Source organism: Aethalodelphis obliquidens, unplaced genomic scaffold (assembly GCF_003676395.1).
Source record: "Aethalodelphis obliquidens isolate GAN/ISIS:26980383/991018 unplaced genomic scaffold, ASM367639v1 scaffold48, whole genome shotgun sequence".
In the NCBI taxonomy this organism is placed as follows: domain Eukaryota; kingdom Metazoa; phylum Chordata; class Mammalia; order Artiodactyla; family Delphinidae; genus Aethalodelphis; species Aethalodelphis obliquidens.
Window position 1 is genome coordinate 6,875,126 of NW_020837992.1, and position 19,713 is coordinate 6,894,838.

Here is a 19,713-nt window from a genome sequence, read left to right on the forward strand (position 1 = left end):
AGTGTATAAGTGCTGTCACACAGCACCCTCGCCAGCCTTTAATGTCATTTATTAATTTTTGTCAACTATTTTTGTGAAAAATTGTGTTATTTTACTTTGCACTTCTTTGAGCTTCTTTCAGTATGTTTGTGTCCTTATTGTATATCCTAGTTTTTTTTAGTGGATTGTTTATTCATGTGTCTTGCTCATCTACAATTGGATTCTAATGTTTTCTTATTAATTGTATTTAATTTATATATAATAAACAGTAACACTTTGTATCATAGTTCCTGCAAGTACTTTCCCCGGTCTATTGCTTACATTTCAATTTTGACTATTTTTATTTAATTGATGTTTCTAATTTACCTATGATGGAATCTGCCCTTATTTTCATTTGTGTTTTCCAGTGAATATGTTGTGTGTGCAGAAAGTGGTTAAATGTAAATGACAGTGAACCTACATTATTGTCCAATAGTGTCATTTAGAAATAACACAGGAGTTGTCTCATTCCTGTCCCTGAGTCTGACACTACCTGAGTAGTGAGAGTTCTTACTCTGTCCCTCCCTCTGCCAAACCCTTCAGGTGAGGGTTGCCAGATCAAATACAGGATGCCCAATTAAATCTGAATTTCAGATAAACAACAAATACTTTTTAAAAAAAGCATCAGTATGTCCCAAATATTGCATGGGCCACACGGATACTAAAAAAATAGTATTCATTGTTCATCTGAGACTAGATTCAATTTTAGCTGGGCATCCTGTATTTTTATTTGCTACATCTGGCACTCCTACTTGGGACTAGTTTATTTACACCTGCTTACTTAACACCATCCTGTACTGTGTTGGGGCTGCGGATGGTGGGAGCTGAACGAGGAGATAGTTCCTGTCCTCAGAGAGTTTATATTCTTGTTTCCCAGAGAATTTTGCGATCAGAAAAATAATCTCCTGGACTATTTCAATGACTGCTAGAATAAACTTTGAGCACAGCCTCTGTATTTTCCTGCTGCCTAACGCAGAGTTGTCCACGTTCACCTGACCACAGAACCACCTGAAACACCCCTCCCCTGGGGAGTCTGATTCTTTTGGTTTGAAGAGGGATCCAGGTGCCAGCGGTTTTAACAAGAGCCCAGGTGATTCTCCTGCCCAGGAAAGTCTGTGGAACTCTGGCAGCCTTGGCGTTGGAGGCCTCTGAGTAACACCTGGCATAAAGTCACGGTCCAAGGCAGCTTCAGATCTTCCACTCTTTTACGATCTATTCAAAATCACTGATATACATTTTGCAGTGCTGATCATCTTTGTAAGCTGCTTTACAGTTCATGAAGTTCATCCCATTTGGTCTTCACTCTAATTCTCCAGGAAAGCCGGGAAGCTTATTTCCGCTTTACAGAGAAGGACAAGGAGGCTCACAGGAGGCTCAGCTAAATTCACACAGCAAGCTCCAGAAGCCGCCGGAGCGGCAAGGCCCGCCCTCTTTCCACCCCACCGAGCTACCTCCTTTCGCGTACAAAGTACGTGGGGACCACTGGGGCTGGACTTCAGGTGACTTCCGCTCCCAAACCTGCAGCCCCAAGGCGTGCAATTAACAAACGGGGGTGGAGAGGTCCGTGCGCTGCTGGGCGCAGGCACCGGGGCCCACGGGTGAGCGGGGGCTGGGGCTCCGCGGGCCGGCGCCAGGCGCTCCGGGTGCGGAGTGGCGGGCAGTCCTCCTGCGGGACCCCTGCAACCGCGCGGCCTGCTCGCCACCGCTCCCGGGGCGCCGCCTGCTTGCGAGCCCGGCGGCCTGGAGCGGCGCGCGCGGGCACGGCGGCGGCGGGGACGTGCTCCGAGGACGCGCGCGGGGCTGGTTCTCCAACCGCCGCTCCCGGGGAAGAGGGCGGCTTCCCGGGAAGCCCGTCGCCGCCGCCACCGCCGCCGCCGGCTCGGAGGTGCGGAGAGGGTTGTTGGGAATTCGGGGCGCGCGTGAGCGTCACCAACGCTGCCGCCACCCGGGACAGCCCGGAGGTTGGTAGCTGGTGATCGTAGCGGGTCCTCGGGAAGTTAGGTGTTGACTTTCTGCTTCGACTGACTCGGTTGAGAAAAAGAAACGCCCGATACGCTTTCTGTTTCCAATTCCCGTTCCTGCGTGCGCGCCCGAGGGCGGAGCAGAGGAGCGAAGACAAAGGCGGTGGGGGGGGGGGTGAGGGGGGCGTGCGCCCGGGTCAAGGCTGCGTTCCACCCCCGGCCGGCCGAGTCCGCTCACGCCCCTGCCAGCGTCCCCCATCCTTGGCATCGTCCCCAGTTTCTGGCACTGTTGCTGGAAGTGTGGACGCCGGTCCCCTTGGCGATCTTAGAAGTGCGCCTGCCTGACTGCTGCGGTTCCAGTGACCCCCAAAGTTAGAGACTTTTGCTTTCTACTCTCCGGACTCAGTTTCCCTCTTTTCTTCTACCTGTGGCCTTTAGGTGGCATCAGTCTTGATGTGGAAAGGCCCTCCTCCTCTCAAGCCCTACAAAGTGGGCGGGAGAGGTACTAGGATGGATAGCACTGGTGGTGAGAAATGTGCTGCTTCATTGCTTCGTGGCTCTTGGATCGGGGCAGTCAGGCTAGCCAGTTGGTATCCTCGGTGGTTTACCTTATATGGGGGTGCGACTCACTGTTTCTGTCCTTTTCTGATTTGTATTCCTCCTTCATTCATTCGCACAGCTAGGAGTTTACTTCCATGTGATAAGTGCTATGGGAACACGAGGAGAGGGAAGGCTTTCCTGAGGAGGGGGTGGTTTTTATACTGGAATTTGAAGAATAAGTATGATTTTTTTTTCCCTTTCATTCTTCATGTTCCGCCTTTCCTATAATTTGTCTCCCTCCTTTCTCAGTGGCAGCCCCTAACTGTGATTAAGTGTTGGGTAGGAACCGTCAGTTCTGACTTGAAAGATTCAGCTAATAGTGATGGGGACGATGTGCTTGTCAGGTGCTTTAAATCCATTATTTTTAAACCTTGCAATAACTGGGAAGGATACCTAGTGTTAGCCCTTTTCACAGCAGAAGAAAGGAATACTTAGATGCCAGAGCCACAGAAAGTAAGTGCTGGGATCGGGTTTTGCACTCCTCTTTCTGGGTCAAAGCCTATGCTTTATCTGCTGTTTACTTTGCCCCCTCCTTGGGAAGTAAGTTATATAGACTAACTTAGAGTGAAGGCCAAGTCTTTAGAGAGAGCAGTCATTTTGTGGGTGGCTAGATGTTGGTGGGAGCTCTGAAGGTAATGTCAGGGACTAGCCAGGGTGAGCCTTACTCATCTGTGTGTCTTCTTCCAGGCCAGGGCCTGGCCAAAGGGAAGTGCTCCTTAACCGTTGCCTGGGAGTTCCATGGCTTGGGTGAGATCCTTGATTCTTTGTAGGGGTTCCTTACCCTTTTTTTGTGCCATGGACTTCTTTGGAGTCTGGGGAAGCCAATTTTTAAAAGGCATTTCAAAGTACATAGAGTTACAAATTATATTGAAACAGTGATCAAAATAGTGTAAACCCCCCAACATTTACAATAGTATTTTTTTTTCTTGATTAGTGCATTAAGTGACAAAATTCAGGGCTGTATCAGGTAAGTCTCAGAATTTCAAAGTAGTGATGCCCATGTAAATGATGTTTTGCAGTATTTGCAACAGCTGCACTGTAGTATGACAGAATTTGTGACACTTATTGGTGACAGTCACCAGAAATGCTCTTACTAGTGTGATTTGCTCTTCGCACTTACAATCAAATGAAATCCTGAATTTCAGTTAGAGGTTCGTGAAAATACAGACATATGAGAAAAGCAATTTAAGTTCATGGCCTCCTGAATTCTGCCTATGGACATCTTGTGGGTGGAGGGCTGGGTATCGAGATTACAAACCCAGCCAGTGGTGGTTTTTCTTCCTCCACGTTCTTGCTGGCCACCCTACAGCGTTACTAATGGCTGTTCCCTTCTCCTTCAGTTCGTGTCTCCTTTTCCTCAGGTACACGGTTGTTTGTGATCATAAAAGCTGTTGAGAGAGAATTGCTGGATTGTTTACATGCTCTACCTCTCTTGCTCCTTCTGTGCGTAATTCTGCTGGAGAATATTCCAGCGATAGTGGATTTATTTGTGTCATATAATGCATGACCATCTTCCCTTCCCTCCCTCCAATGGTGTATGGTATTACCAGTGTCAGGGAAGAAAAAAGGAGTTATCACTACATATCCTACAGACATTTAAAAAATCTTCAGATGTTATTATGAACAATTTTATGGTAATACATTTGAAAATTCAGATGAAATGGACAAGTTTTTTCAATAAAATACCTCATAAGACATAAGAACTAGAAAATCTGTATAGTTCCATATCTATAAAGAAATTAAATATGTAATTAAAAATCTTTTCATAGCAGAATTTCCAGGCCTCGATGGTATCACTAGTGCAATATTACAAACATTTTAAAAAATGAAAAAGAAGGAATACTCCCTGACTGCTTTTATAAGGCCAGCATAACCTTGTTACTAAAGCTTGATAAGGAGGTTACAAGAAACTATAGTCCAAACTCTCACAGAAAAGAAGCAAAAGCCCTAAAATGGGTATTGGTGAATCAAATCTAGCGGCCTATACCTATATTTATAGGATACCAAACCATGACCAAGTTGGATTTATTCCAGGAATGTAAACTTTGTCTAACATTAGAAAATCAATAAATAATTTAACCACAGTCACAGAATAAAGGAGAAAAACTACTTGAGAAACTTCAACACCCATTTGTGATAAAAATTCTTTGCAAAGTAAAACATTACTGAGAGAATTTAAAGTTTTAAAATAATGAAGGGTAAGTCATTGCTCTGCAAATAAATGTGTGGATTCAGTATAATCCCAATCAAAATCCCAGCAGATTTTTTCCAAAAATAGTAAGCCCATTTTAAAATATATTTGGAAATTCTAGAAAATCTAAGTAAAAGAACAAAATTGGAAAACTCAAGCTGATAGATAGTACTGTACGTAGTTTGTCGGCGTGGTGTTGGCGCAGTGCTAGACAGGCCATGGAACTGAGTAGAGAATCCATGAACAGCCTCACATGTATGAGGTCTCTTGATTTATGAGAGAAGTGGCGCTGCAGTGCTCTGGAGAAAGGACAGCCTTTTCAGTAAACGATGCTGGGCCAATTGGATATTGCAAATGGACAAGATGAATTTTGATCATCTACGTCACCCCATACACAAAAATTAATCAAGATACATCATACACCTAAATGTGAAATCAAAAACAAGAAAGCTTCTGGAAGAAAGCAAAGTCCAACACCTTTATGACAAAGGTTTATTGACTAGGACACAAAAAGCAGTAGTTATAAAGGAAAATATTGGTAAGAACTACTGTTCATCTAAAGATTCCATAAAGAGAGTGAAAAGGCAAGCTACAGAATGGGTGAAGGTATTTGTGATGGTTATATCCCATAAAGGACTCATACCCAGAATGTAGAAATAATTTTTACAAATCATTGAGAAAAAGCCCAGTAGAAGAACGGGCAAGTCACTTCCCCAAAAGATTTCCAGATTCCCAATAAACATATGAAAAAGTGGTTAACCTCATTAGTAATTAGGGAAACGCAAATGAAAACTACAATGGGATATCACTCTATACTCAACAGAGTGGCTAAAAACAAAACACAAACCCAAAAACCTGGCAATGCTGAGTATTGGTTAGGATACGGAAAACCTGAACTTCTCATACCTTGCTGATTGTTATGAAAGTTAGTGTAACTTCTGGAAATTGTTTTGCAGTATCATTTACTAAAGATGAACATACACATCCCCTATGACCTAGTTTCCTGTTTAGTGTCTATCATTCTTTGATAACCACTAAGCAGTAAGACAGGCATATTTGTACCGAAAGACATGTAAAAGTATATGCAGAGCAGTATTATTCCTTATAGCCCCAAGTTGGAAACAACCCGTGGGTTCATCCAGAGTGGAATGGACAAAAGCCTAAGTAAATTGCTTATACAATGGTATACGCCACAGTAATAAGAATAACAAATTATTGCAAGTGGGGCCAAAAGAAGGTAGACACAAGAGTAAGAGCTATGTGATTCCATTTTTTTTTTTTGAAGTCCGAAGATGGGCAAAACTAAATAAACTAGGGCGTTAGGAGTCAGGCTAGTGGTCACCTTTAGTGGAGTTATAAGGAAAGAACAGAAGGGGCATTCAGTTTTTCATCTGAGCAGTAATTCCTGGCGTGAGTCTGCTTTTGGAAAGCCTTACATTTTTTTTTCTTTAAGCATACTTTAATACAAAGTTTACTTAAAATATATTATTAAAAAAATTGATTCACTCAAGATGCCCCTAATCTGGAGAGTGGAAGATGTGGTGGGCATGATTCTCGGTGATTAAACAGGCTTAAAATAGGTTGAGAATTTTCCGGGGAAAGGATGCAATATCACACCAGTAGCTTTTCTGAACTAGGGGCTTATAAATCTGACTCCGTTTCTGCCAATCTTTAACAGCAGAGATCTGGCTTAAGGGCAGTTCATATAAAAGGACTTAAGAGTTATGTTTGATATTAAGATTGATATCAGTGTGAGACAGAAGCCAAAAAAAATGCTAAGTTGAGAACTGAATGCAAAATTTTTGTTTTCAGGTTTCATTTTCTTGCAATTTAAGTGTTTAAAGTTTATAACCATTAGATTAAAATATTCTGATGTTTTATATAAATCCCTTTAATTAGGTACTTTCCTTCCACTAGGCCATGAACTAATTGAGGGCAGGGGTAGCATATTAGTTTCTGTAACAAATGACCGCAAACTTAGTGGCTTCAAACAACAGAAATTGATTACCTACAGTTCTGGGGATCAGAAGTCCACAATGGGGTGGCAGGGCTGCATTCCTTCTGGAGGCTTGGAGTGGTGGGGGGCGAGGCAGAGGAATGGTGTCTTTCTTCGTTGCTGCTGTTCTCTGCCTCTACCATTCCTTTGTTCTCGGCCCCTTCCTCCATCCTCAAAGGGTTATCACTCTAACCTCTGCTTCCATCATCATATCTCCTCTCTGTCTCTGACCCTCCTTCTTCCCTCTTAGAATGACCCTTGTGATTACATGGGCCCACATAGATAATCAGGGATAATGTCCTCATCTCAAGATCTTTAACTTGATCACATCTGCAAAGTCCCTTTTCCATGTAAGGTAACATATTTACATGTTCAGGGATTAGGGCATGGACGTTTCTGGGGTAGCTGTATTTGGGGGATCCTACAGACGGAATCTTTATATTTTGCCTTCACAAATAGTGCAGTTCCTGATCTTCGGTAGGAGCTCACTGATATCTGTCGAATGCAGGAATGAGTCTAAGATTTCACTATTTGACGTATACTTTCGGAAGAAGAGAGACGATGGTCTTGTCCTACTCTTGCTCTGCCACAGCTGGAATTTTGGGTTCAGCTTTAGGTACCTATACTATAAAGAGACAACTGACAGAATGGGAAAGGGTCTGGGAAGCAAGCCACTGAAATGATTGAAGGAAGCATGGGGGTTTGTCCTGGAAGAGGGCTTGGGATGGAGCGGGTAGCATTAATTATCTCTAAATATTTGAAGGAGTATGATTGGCAAGAATAATTAAGCCTTTCAGTATACTTAATAGTAGCAGTAATATTAAACACAACAAGAATGAGCATTTTAGAGCTTACAATGGCCAAGGTAAGATTCTATCTCTTTGTAAACCCGTTTAATCCTCACAGCAACTCTCTGAGGGTTATTATTATCTCTATTTCATAAGTAAGGACATTGAGGCACAGTGAGGTCATGCAACTTGTGCTGGGTCACACAGCTAGAAAGTAGCAAAGCTGGGATTCAGCCTTTGGCATTCTGACTCCAGAGCCATCCTCTAAACTATCATACTATCCGGCCTCCGTGCTTTTAGTTCCTGCAGGTACAATAGGACTAGTAGCAGAACGTTTTTTAGAAATAGAGGGGCAGATTTTGACTCAGTTTAAGAAAAAAAAAGATGATAACAATAAGAACTTCTTAGAAACAGAGTTTCCCTGCCTTGCAGTGTTGCTGGAAGTGGTCAGGTAGGTTATTGTAAAAGGAATTCCCAAACTGGCTGGAGATTAGACCAGATGACAATATTGATTTTGAAATTTTGATTTGAGAACGTAATTCTTTAAAATATACATCTCTCTCAACCTTTGTGACATTTTATGTAATAAAGACCTACTATGAGATGTAGTTTTCCCACTAACTTTCCAGATTTTATTTATTAGGAGTTCTAACATACTGGTATGGTAAGCTACGTCCCCGCCCCTTTTTTAGGTGCCATTGCTGTTCCTCCAGTAAAGAGATGGAAGCTGTTCTCTCTTCCCCCTTGAATCTGGGCTGGGCTCTTGACCAATAAAATGTTCTTTGAATTCTGGAGCCTGGTCCTTAAGAGACCTTGCACCTCTTGCCTTTGTTCTTTTAAGACCCTGAAGCCACCATGCTATGAAGGGTCCAGCCTACTGGAGGATGAGTGCCCACATGGAGGAGAAGTAAGGCATCTAGCTGACAGCCGGCACAAAATGCCAGACATGTGGGTGAGATCATGTTGTCCTCCCCAGTTTCCTTGAGCCATGCAGTGACTTAGTCATATGAGTGATGCCAGGTGAGATCAGCAGAAGAACTGCCCAGATTGCCATCCCATAGAATCACGAGAGAGAATAGATCTTGTTATTTTAAGCCACTGTGTTTCGGGAATGGTTCATTGCACAGTGGTACATAACATTTGGTGCATATTTTGAAGTAGTGATATGTATTTTTAACTATTCTGTAATTAGACTTTTGCCCAGCCCAATGGACCTCGTCAATCTAGCTGATCATTCCAGTGCGTTGGTGAAGGCTTTCTGGGTGTGCAAAAGCGTTTCTCCGTAGTATCACGTGGGTAGAAGAATAAGACTCTTTGTAAGACTCTTAAGCAGGGTTTGGAGAACACTGTACTGTGAGAAGACACGATGAATCTGGGCCTGGTTTTCCTGGTGAAAGTCATGTAATTTATATTCTGCAAAATAGGTTTCATCAAATTCTACCTGGAAAAGAGCAAAACCCTCCTAACATCTTTTCCAGATGTGCTAGAATATTGCTCTACTATTATATTTTCTTTTCTTCAAAGCCATTGTCATTTCAGTGTGCATGGGTTCCTTTTACGTTATTACTTTGTGGTTTCCAGAGTGCTCATTTGTTCCTAAATTTAGAACTATTTCCATTTTATTCAGTCCTTACCTCTATATAACTCCTGACTTTCCCCTCTTATTTCCGAGGTAAATTGGTTTGGTTTAGTTTGTCTTCTTCAGTAAATCTTCTAAGGAACGTACGAGTTAGATGTTTCATGTGTATTTTGAGTACATCTAGTTGATTTTCTTCCTGGGATGTATCTACGTTATACATAACTTTAAATTCTTTTGCATGTATATAGCTTATATTATCTTCTAACTTTCCCAATGAATTGATTTTGTCATAGATGTTGAAAAAATGAATCCTGTGAACTCTGTAAGAATAGGGAGGTGGGTGAGAGAAGGCTCTGGAATTAGACTTGATAAGTATGAATCTAAGCTCTGCTGCTTACTAGCTGTGTGATTTGGGGCAGGTTTCTTGATCCTTCTGGGCTTTGGTCATCTTTTGTGTTAAATGAGGATACCAGAAGTACCAACCTCAAAGAGTTGTTACGGAGATTAAATGAAAGAATACTTGTAAAGTGCTTTCTCAGCATAAGTAATCTGTAAATACTACTTATTGTAGTACAGCTGTTGCTAAACTCTGGGAAAACTCAGAGAAAAATTTCAGTTTAGTTGGGAGTGATGATGGTGATGGCACTGGAGATTGTTAGCTTCATGCTGCGGGTGCCGTTTTAAAGTCCTCTGGTGCGTGGGAGTATTTGGTGATAGCCCATTTAGCGCTAAATATCAAAGGTGAGGAGCAGAAAAGAATTTAATGTGGGAGTGTTGGAATCCATGTGTTGTATTTATCAACAATAAAGATAAAAGACTTTTTTGTGTGTGTGTGTGTGTGGTACGCGGGCCTCTCACTGTTGTGGCCTCTCCCGTCGCGGAGCACAGGCTCCGGACGCGCAGGCTCAGCGGCTCAGCGGCTCAGCGGCTCAGCGGCTCAGCGGCTCAGCGGCTGTGGCTCACGGGCCCAGCCGCTCCGCGGCATGTGGGATCTTCCCGGACCAGGGCACGAACCCGTGTACCCTGCATCGGCAGGCGGACTCTCAACCACTGCGCCACCAGGGAAGCCTGGATAAAAGATTTTTGAAAAGATATTGGAAGTTACTGGGGAAAAGCATCTTCCAGAAGTTCTGTGTATGCACACTTCAGGCTCTGGCATAGTGAGCTATACTTTTCTGCCAAGAGTAAAGAACAGGATTTCTGCCTAAGAGAGTGGGAGTTGAGAACTTGGGTTCTCTTTTCTGCTCCATTGCTGGCTTCTCTGGATCCTTGGGCAGATCCTGTCTTTTCTCTGAGCAAGATTCTGATTCCTGAAAAAAGAGCTAACAGTAGCCCTCCTGGTGAGAATGAGAGTGGATGGCATCTTTGAAAGCAGGTGGAATGTTAAATTACAATGTGAATGCAAATGTACATTGCTTCAGTATAGAAAAATCCCTCTAAGCTGAGGAATTCTTGCCATTTTCCAGCTAAGATTTTATTATGTGGGCCGCTTGAGTTCTACAGTTCCCAGATAAATATAATACTTTTTGGAAATACCCAGCTTGGGGCTCTTATACCCAGTATGGGGGTAGAGAAATCTTGTTCCTCCAGTTTGACTTCTTTCCCCTAATCCCAGGGAAACCTCTGCTATGATTTTCTTCCAAGACCTAATCTTAAATGCGTTTTTTCTCTGTCTTCACTTTGTGCCCGTTTCTCACTTTCATCAATAATATTCAGCTTTGAGACACTGTAGTCTTGACAGCTTTGGAGATGCTATTTTATGTCTTTTATTTTCCTCTCCCCCCCCAATGCCTCCTGGACTAACTTGGTGTCAGGTGCAACTTAATTTTCCCTCCTCTCTGTTGCTTGGTTCTAGCACTTTCTCTCCACTTCCCACCACGAGCCTGAATCGCTGACCTCCTTGCCTTTAGTCTCTACTGCTATGTCAAGGGGCTTCTTCCTGAAGCTTCCTGAAAAAATTAAATGTGCTGGCTCACAAGCCTGAGATTTCTTCACGTAATCAGATCCGAGCCTGTCATCATATATGTTTAAGACCCTCCGCCACTTGGCTCCTAAACTGTCCCCATTTATTTCTTCCTCACAGTCCTGACCAGTATTCCCACCAAAGTGGAAGTGTTCTCAGACACATGTTCCCCATCAGACATCCCAGCAACCCGCCTTAGCTCTCACATATCAGTACTATAACCTCCTTTATATAGATCGATCAGGTAGTCTCCTACTTAAAAACAGGCTGTGTTGCTGTAGATTGGCTGTTTCCTATAGAAGTCATGTTACAAATGGTGACGAGTTTCTAGGCTATCAAATGGATGCCCACTTAGCTGATAATGTTGCTGCAGGACTGAATCTTATGCATGAAAAACAGAAAAGAGGCATTACTTACACATTTGAGTAAGGGCTTCTTTGATTTCATCGTGGTAGCTTATGCCTAAAGAAGAACATAAGCGTGTTTAGAAAATGAGACATGGAAACTTGAGAAGTCTCTGAGAGAGTTTTTAGGAACGTTTATGGGTTTGGACATTAAAAAAAAAAAAGTTCTAGTTACATTCCCAAAGGTACAGCTTTGTGTTGTGTCATTGAATCCTTTAAAACATATCTACTCTGATTGGCTCTCTGAGTGCACAGCTGAAGTGAACAGGGAGGGGGGAAAACACTGGGGAGAGGAATTTTCTTGAGATAAGTGGACAAGAGTTGAAAAGAAGTATTAAGGAAGAAAGATCTGTTAAGAAGGACAGGTGGGTGTCTGTGTGGTGGTGGTGTTTTGAGGTCACATTCCTGGGATTGTGAATGATGAGGCAAGAAAAGTGAGGACTGTATATAATTCCTTTGGGGCTAAGAAAAGAGGTGGTGAGAAGAGACAGTGGTCAGAAAGCTCTCCAGGTGGCTCCCAAGGACAGTTTGTTAGCTGTCTGGGGTGGCCTTGGGTCGAATGTGGGGAGAGGATGGGGATGAGAAACTGGAGAGAATTCTGGAGATGCCGGTCAGCTGAAGAAGGCCCAGCGGCAGGTAGGATGCTCACCCCCTCTCCCCATGGAAGGTCAGTTAGCTGTCATCAATTCTGGAAGGAAGCCAGGGCTCTGGCTAGGTAAGCTCCTGATGAGTTAAATTTACTAACTGGTCCTTCTGGCAGATCTTAGCTAATGTTTATTGAGTGCTTGCTCTGTGCCAGGCCCTGGGTAAACATTTTACATTTAATCCATTCAATAACTCTATGAGGAAACGTATCTGGAAAGTTGTGATCCACTTAAATTCCTCAGCCAGTCAGCGGCGGAGCCCGGTCTCCCCTAGGTCTGCATCTCTCCCTGATGCATCTCTCCCTGATACGCTGTCAGCAGGAGGCTACCCTAGGTCTGCATCTCTCCCTGATACGCTGTCAGCAGGAGGCTATTTGGTCCAGTCCCCAGATTTTAGATATGAGGACACAGCCCTGCTGCTTTGTTGTTTATTACTATGTAACTTTGTGTATATGTCTGCAAAACATATACACTGTAGCTAAGCGCAGCATCAAAAAGGAAAATGTTATAACGCTGAGTTTTCTAGTGTCCTGACAGTTAAGTCACTAATTCAGGGGAACTGTCCTAGAAGGAGAATGTCCATGAAAAGGTTCAAAAGAGCAGGGCTTCAGGAACTTTGATTTAATCTCCAAGATTATTTATGTTCAAATTTAGTAGCATTTCAAGAGGGGTTCAGCTCTTTGCTAATTGAGGAGGTCATCCAATATAGTAATACCAACATCCTTGGAAAGGAGAGACAATACGAAACCCAGAGGTTGAAATTCACTTCCCAGTAAATTGAAAATGACTATATTCCTACAAATTCCAGAAAGAAGTCTTAACATATTCTAGGAGATGCCAGGTATTTAAAAATAAAGTGTGACTAGAAATGTATGAAGTTAGAAGTGGCTCTGAAAAGTAGTAGGGCAACCTGAGAAGGCGTTGTTGGAGTACTAGGGCTTAGAGAGCTTGGGATTGAGAGCATGAGTGGCTGCTTCTGGATTTTTTAGGAGATCTGCAGGAGAAACTCAGACTAGACTGGCTTGGCAACTTTTAGGTAATGACCAGAGGGTCCTCTGGTTCTAGGACCACTGATTTCTGTCCTCATATTTTATGAAGGTGTTACTGAGCCCAAGCTCGTACTGCTCACCACACAACAGGCCAATAAATTGAGAGACAAGGTGTTGGGGCAGGGAATAGCAACTTTATTCGGAAAGCCAGCAGACTGAGAAGATGGTGGACTAGTGTCCCAAAGAACCATCTTACCTGAATTTGAATTCAGGTTTCTTTTATAGTGAAAGGAGAGAGGGTATGGCTGGTTGTTGCAAACATCTTACTGTCAGGATCCTTTGTTCTTGCAGCTGTCCATGTAGGTCAAATGGTTATGATGTTCCTGTGAACCTCCAACAAGACAAATGTTATTCTCCGTCCTGCAACTTTTTATCTCTATATGAACGAAAAAGTATTATACCATTAAAGGTCAGAGCCTTGAGAATGGGCTCTCCTGTATGTTTCAGGCTATAGGCAATATTTTTAACTTGTAGCAAATGCAATAGAATACAAAGGTTAAAAGTTAAACAAAACAGATCCAACATGGAGTCAGATTTGTTCTTCCCTATTACAAAAGCTAAAGTTTATATCCCTTCCTGCTGCATCTCCCTGTAGCCTGAAGAAAGGAGTTTGTGTGTGGAAGATTCTGAGCCAGGCCCTAAGGACAAGTAACCCTGTGAACTGGCAGTAATGGGGCTGGTGGCTGTACCTGAGCAGTGGGGTGGGGACCCAATGGTCCCAAGACCTGGATTTGAGCCCTGGCTCAGTTGTTTCTGATTGTGTGACCTCGCCGTGCTTCACATTCCTCATCTGTAAATGCCTACCTCCCTTGCTCCACCTACTTCACCTGGCTGTTGTGAAGGTAAAACGAGCTCACGTGTGAATTCTGATTTTTGGCGTTACTGTCACATAATAGAAATGCTTGCTTGGGGCTTAAAATTTTGCTCTTGTTTTAATTTGACATCCACAGTGAGACATATTTCAGAGGTTTAAGTAAAGCAATGAGGGCCATAAAAGGGTTTACATTTAATTAACTCTTTGTTATTTGGGAACTGATCATTTAATTTACAGCATTTTAGGACTTTCTGTTACCTGCTTTATTACTTAGAATATAGACACGGCAGCCGTAACAGAGAGATGGAGAACAGCACAGGCTTAAATATCCTGGGGGTGCATTTCTCTTTCATGTAATCGTCCAGATATAAGAGGTTCAGGGCAGTTTTGGGGGTGGGGCTGAGGTGGGGTGGTACATGCAGTCAGGGACCGAGGCGCCTCTGTCTTGTTTTTCTATGTGGCTTTTACCTCTTGGTCCAAAGGTGGCTGTTCCAACTCCACCCAGCAGGAAGGGGATGACCACAGCCTCAGAGCCAGAACTATTCAAATGTCCACACTTGAATACACTGTAGAGTCGAGCTCAGCAACCATGTGTTCAGATAGAAATTCAATTACTGTGTAAGAAGGGAGCTTGCATATACAGGGTGGGCAACTAGTAGGCTATTAACTTCTGTTTAAGAAGTGCCCAGAAGATGGAAGACAGAGTGGCTTTATTAATCCATTCTTATAAGCAACTGTGGGATGACATTTGAAGGGGAGAACAAGGAGGTTAATGCTGTTGGCTTAGAAGAGGTTTGGAGATGATTCGTGCTTTTCTTTTATGCAGGCTTTTGAATAATAATTTATTATTTATTTGTGGAACATTTAGTAGTCCTTTCCTGCTACATTCCACGTCCTGTGCTAGGTGCTGGGACTCAGAGATCATGGTCCCTACTCTCTAAAGGTCCACTCCACAGGGGGAGACAGGTGTGGCAGGCAATGAGAACAGAAGTGTCTGGTGTACACTGTGATGGGAGACAGATGGGGGGCTGTGGGAACTCATAAGGAAAGACCTGCCCACCCTGGGCAGGCAGGGTGTGTGTGTGTGTGTGTGTGTGTGTGTGTGTGTGTGTGTGTGTGATGCGATGCGATGCAGGTGGGATAAGGTCATGGCAGGAGGAGGTGTGATAGGAGGAGGGTTATGTCTGTATCCCCTTGAATAGTGATGGGTCCCTAGGAGAACAAGTAAGATTCTGTCCTCTAGTGTCATGTTTATGGTTTAATGTTTTTATTTCTGTTTCTCTTCCTAGAAACTCTCAGCGTGGGCCACGGGACCCTTTGTCACAAGGAGCAATGCTGCCCCGATGGGAACTGTCTTTTTACCTGTTTGCTTCCCTAGGCTTCCACTTCTATTCTTTCTATGAAGTTTACAAAGTCTCCAGAGGTAAGGCCCCAACTTTTCTAAACTTGTATCAAGAAAGAAAGATGGAGGAGGGAGTGCTCAGAGGTGGAAGATTCAGGAAGGTAGCCCCATGGGCTCAGGGTGACTTGAGCTCTGCTTTGCTTTCCTCCTGTCTTGGGCAGTTTGAATCAATGACCTGAGTCGTGGAAACACCCTAATCCTGGATCTTTTGGGGATCCTGTGGCTGGTCTTCTGTAATTAGAAGGTTTGATTCAATGGCTACTGAAGGCCATGGAGATGATTTGCATTCATAATTAGCAGTAATCTCTTTAACTTCTCTCTCGCCATTACTCCTCTCAGACACATGGATGCCCGGACTGTTTACTCTTCTTGTTCTGCTGTCCACAGTGCTTTTGTGCACATGTTGAAGAGGACTCATTACCAAGTCCTCATGCCAGCCCATGGGAAGGGTCATGGGAACCCTCCTTTCCTTTAAGGGCAGCTTGGAATAAACATTGCCCTGTCACTTCTGCTCACACCAGTTGGCCAGCACTGAGTTCCCTGGCCACAGCTGGAAGGCTGGGAAATCTTGTCGTTAGCTTGGTGGCCGTGTGCTACATAAAACTTCCCATACTGGGAAAGAATGGAAGAAAGAATTTTGGAGGGTCCATGAGTGAGCTCTTCCGTAGTCAGGGACAGTTTCCTAGAGGTGATGGTGAGCCTTGTTTTAAGGAAGAACAGAAGTCAGCCAAGTAGAGAAAGGGGCAGAGGCTCTGTGGACAGAGATGTGTTTGCAGGCAAATGGACCAGCATGTGCAATGCCATTGGGGTGTGAGAAAATACAGCATGATCTGGGAACCCCAAACCACTCAGGAGGGCTGGAGTGTAGTGTGGGGAGGGAGAGCGGTAAGAGTTGAGCTTAGATCAAAGAGCGAGATAGATTGTGAATGACGTTGTGGATTCATTTGGCTGAGGAGTCTGGACTTTATCTTGAAGGCAGGGGAGTTTGCTGAAAGTAATTGTGGTCTCTTAAAATGGCAAAGGTAGGTTTTGGGAAGCACAGTTGACAGTGCTGCGCCCCCAGCAGCTGCCTCGCTGTGGATCACTGGGACTGATTTGCGGCACTGGGATCAGCTTAGCCCGCATTCTACATGTGTCCCGCTCAAAGCCATGGGAGAGACTGACCATCTAAAGTAGATGAAGGGGGCTTCCCTGGTGGCGCAGTGGTTGAGAGTCTGCCTGCCGATGCAGGGGACACGGGTTCGTGCCCCGGTCAGGGAAGATCCCACATGCCGCAGTATGGCTGGGCCCGTGAGCCATGGCCGCTGAGCCTGTGTGTCCGGAGCCTGTGCTCCGCAACGGGAGAGGCCACAACAGTGAGAGGCCTGCGTACCGCAAATAAAGAAAGAAAGAAAGAAAGAAAGAAAGAGGAAGGAAGGGAGGGAGGGAGGGAGGGAGGGAGGAAGGAAGGAAGGAAGGAAGGAAGTAGGTGAAGACCGTTTGGTCAAGGCTGTCCAAGTAGCTGCATTCCCTGGCTGGAGCCTCTGAGCTCTCAGGGCCCATGTGCAAGGAACTCAACTCGTCTTTGTCAGGCACCATGTTAGGTACTTTATGTACCCTGTCTCATTCTATCTTTACAGCAGCCCTGTGAGATGGTGTGTTACTTAGAAGATAGGCTTGGCTGCAGAAACATAGCCTCCAGAATAACTGTGGTCAGGGCTGGTATGGTGTCTGGATAGCATCCATGACCCTGGCTCCTTCTACTATGTTCCTCTGCCATCCTTGACATATGGTTCCACCTCATGACGTGAGATGGCTGCTCCAACTCCAGCTGCCATGTTCGCTTTTTTCCCAGCAGGAAGCGTGCAAGGGAAGGGGGAGGGCAGACCCTCTCTTTTTTTAGAGCATAACCTTGAAAGTTGCTTATGTCGTATTCTTTCATGCGCTGTTCGTTAGAACCTAGTCCGTGGCCATATCAACTATGAGGGAAACTAGTAAATGTAATCTTTGGTTGGGAGGCCATCTTTTTCCCAGCTAAACCAAAGGGTTTTACTATAGAGGAAGAAAGAAAGAATGGGTGCTAGCAGTTAATCATCAGTCTTTTCCATAAAATGGGTGCGATTGTTGTCCATTGTTACCTAACAAACCATCCTGAAGCTTTGTGATTTAAAACAACTACCGCCATTTATTATCTCTCACTGTTCTGCGAGGTTCTTTTCCTTTTAAGTAGACTGTTTTTTTAAGAGCAGTTTTAGGTTCACAGCAATATTGAGCAGGAAATACAAAGAGCTTCTATGCACTCAGTGCCCCCTGGCAAGCACAGCCTCCCTGACTATAGCATCCTGCGCCAGAGTTGATACAGTTTGTTACAATTGACAAACCTGTATTGATTTATCATTATCATTCAAAGTCCACAGTTTATAGTAGGGTGCATTCTTGGTATCATCATAGTATCATCCAGAGTAGTTTCACTGCCCTAAAAATCCTTTGTGCTCTGTTCATCCCTCCCTCCCCTTTAACCACTGGCAACCCCTTATCTTTTTACCATCTCCATAGTTTTACCTATTTCAGTTTTAAAAAAAAATTTTTTTTTTTTTTTGGCCGCACTGCACAGCTTGTGGGATCCTAGTTCCCTGACCGAGGATCGAATCTGGGCCCCCTGCAGTGGAAGTGCAGAGTCCTAACCACTGGACCACCAGGGAATTCCCAGTTTTATCTATTTCAAAGTATCCTATAGTTGGAATCATACAGTATGTAGCCTTTTCACGTTAGTTTCTTTCACTTAATATGCATTTAAGGTTCCTCCATGACTTTTCATGGCTTGGTGTCTTATTTCTTTTTAGTGATGAACAGTATTCCATTGTCTGAATGTACCACAGTTTATTCATTCACTTACTTAAAGGCATCCTGGTTGCCTCCAAGTTTTGGCAATTATGAATAAAGCTGCTATAAACATCCATGTGAAGGTTTTTGTACGAACATAAGTTCTCAGCTCTTTTGGGTAAATACCAAGGAGCAATGGCTGAATTGTATGTTAAGAGTATGTTTATTTTTATAAACAGCTTTCTTCCAAAGAGTTGCCAGTTTTCTTCCAAAGAGGCTGTATCATTTTGCCCTCCCGCCAGCAATGGGTTCCTGTTGCTCCACATCCTTGTCAGCATTTGGTGTTGTCGGTGTTTTAGATTTTGGCCATTCTAATAGGTGTGTAGTGGTATCTTGTTATTGTTTTAATTTGCATTTCCCTGATGTGTATTGTGGAGCATAGTTTCATATGTTTGTTTGCCATCTACATGCTTTGATGAGCTGTCAGGTGAGGACTTTTGCCCATTTTAACATCAGATTGTTCATTTTCTCACTGTCGATTTTCAACAGTTTTTGGTATCTTTTAGATAATAACCCTTTATAAGATATGTTTTTGCAAATATTTTCTCCCAATCTGTGGCTAGTCTTCTCATTCCCTTTACAGTGTCTTTCATAGAGCAAAACTTTTAAATTTTAACACAGGCAGCTTATCAATTTTTTTCTTTCATGGATTATGCCTTTGGTGTTGTATCTAAAAAGTCATTGCCACGTCCAAGGTCATCTAGATTTTCTCTGATGTTATCTTCCAGGAGTTTTATAGTTTAGCATTTTACATTGAGATCTATGATGTCCATTTGTGAAGGGTGTAAAGTCTGTGTCTGGATTCATTTTTTTTGCATGTGGATGTCCATTTGTTCCAGCACCTTTTGTTGAAGAGGCTCTCTTTGCTCCACTGTATTACCTTTGCTTGTTTGTCAGAGATTGGTTGTGTATATTTATGTGGGTCTATTTCTGGGTTGTCTATTCTGTTGCATGGATCTCTTTGTCTGTTCTTTTACCCATACCACACTGTCTTGCATACCATACCTTTTTAGTAAGTCTTGAAGTTGGATAGTACTGGTTGTCCGACTTTGTTTTCCTCCTTCAATATTGTGTTGTCTGTTCTGGGTCTTTTGCCTCTCCATATAAACTCTAGAATCAGTTTGTTGATATATACAAAATAACTTGCTAGGATTTTGATTTGGGTTGCATTGAATATATAGATCAAGTATGGAAGAACTGATATCTTGACAATATTGAGCCTTTCCATGAGCATGGAATATAGCTCCATTTATTTAGTTCTTCTTTGATTTCTTTAATCAGAGTTTTGTTGTTTTCCTCATTTATAACATGCATATTTTGTTAGATTTATACCTAAATATTTCATTTTGGGGGGTGCTGTTGTTTTTAATTTCAAATTCTACTTGTTCATTGCTGATATATATTTGTTTATTTGTTTTTTGGCTGCGTTGGGTCTTCATTGC

General features: G+C 43.3%; 1 protein-coding gene across 1 annotated transcript in view; it reads left to right on the forward strand.

Moving 5' to 3' along the window:
* The first annotated feature begins 1,847 nt into the window (after positions 1-1,847).
* The window catches only part of HHAT (hedgehog acyltransferase), a 364,318-nt gene continuing 346,452 nt past the window's right edge, over positions 1,848-19,713 (forward strand). Inside the window, exons 1-2 of the mRNA XM_027082906.1 lie at positions 1,848-1,903; positions 15,297-15,430. Of these exons, the coding sequence (XP_026938707.1) occupies positions 15,340-15,430 (91 nt within the window). The 5' untranslated portion in view covers positions 1,848-1,903; positions 15,297-15,339. The remainder of the gene's footprint in view (positions 1,904-15,296; positions 15,431-19,713) is intronic.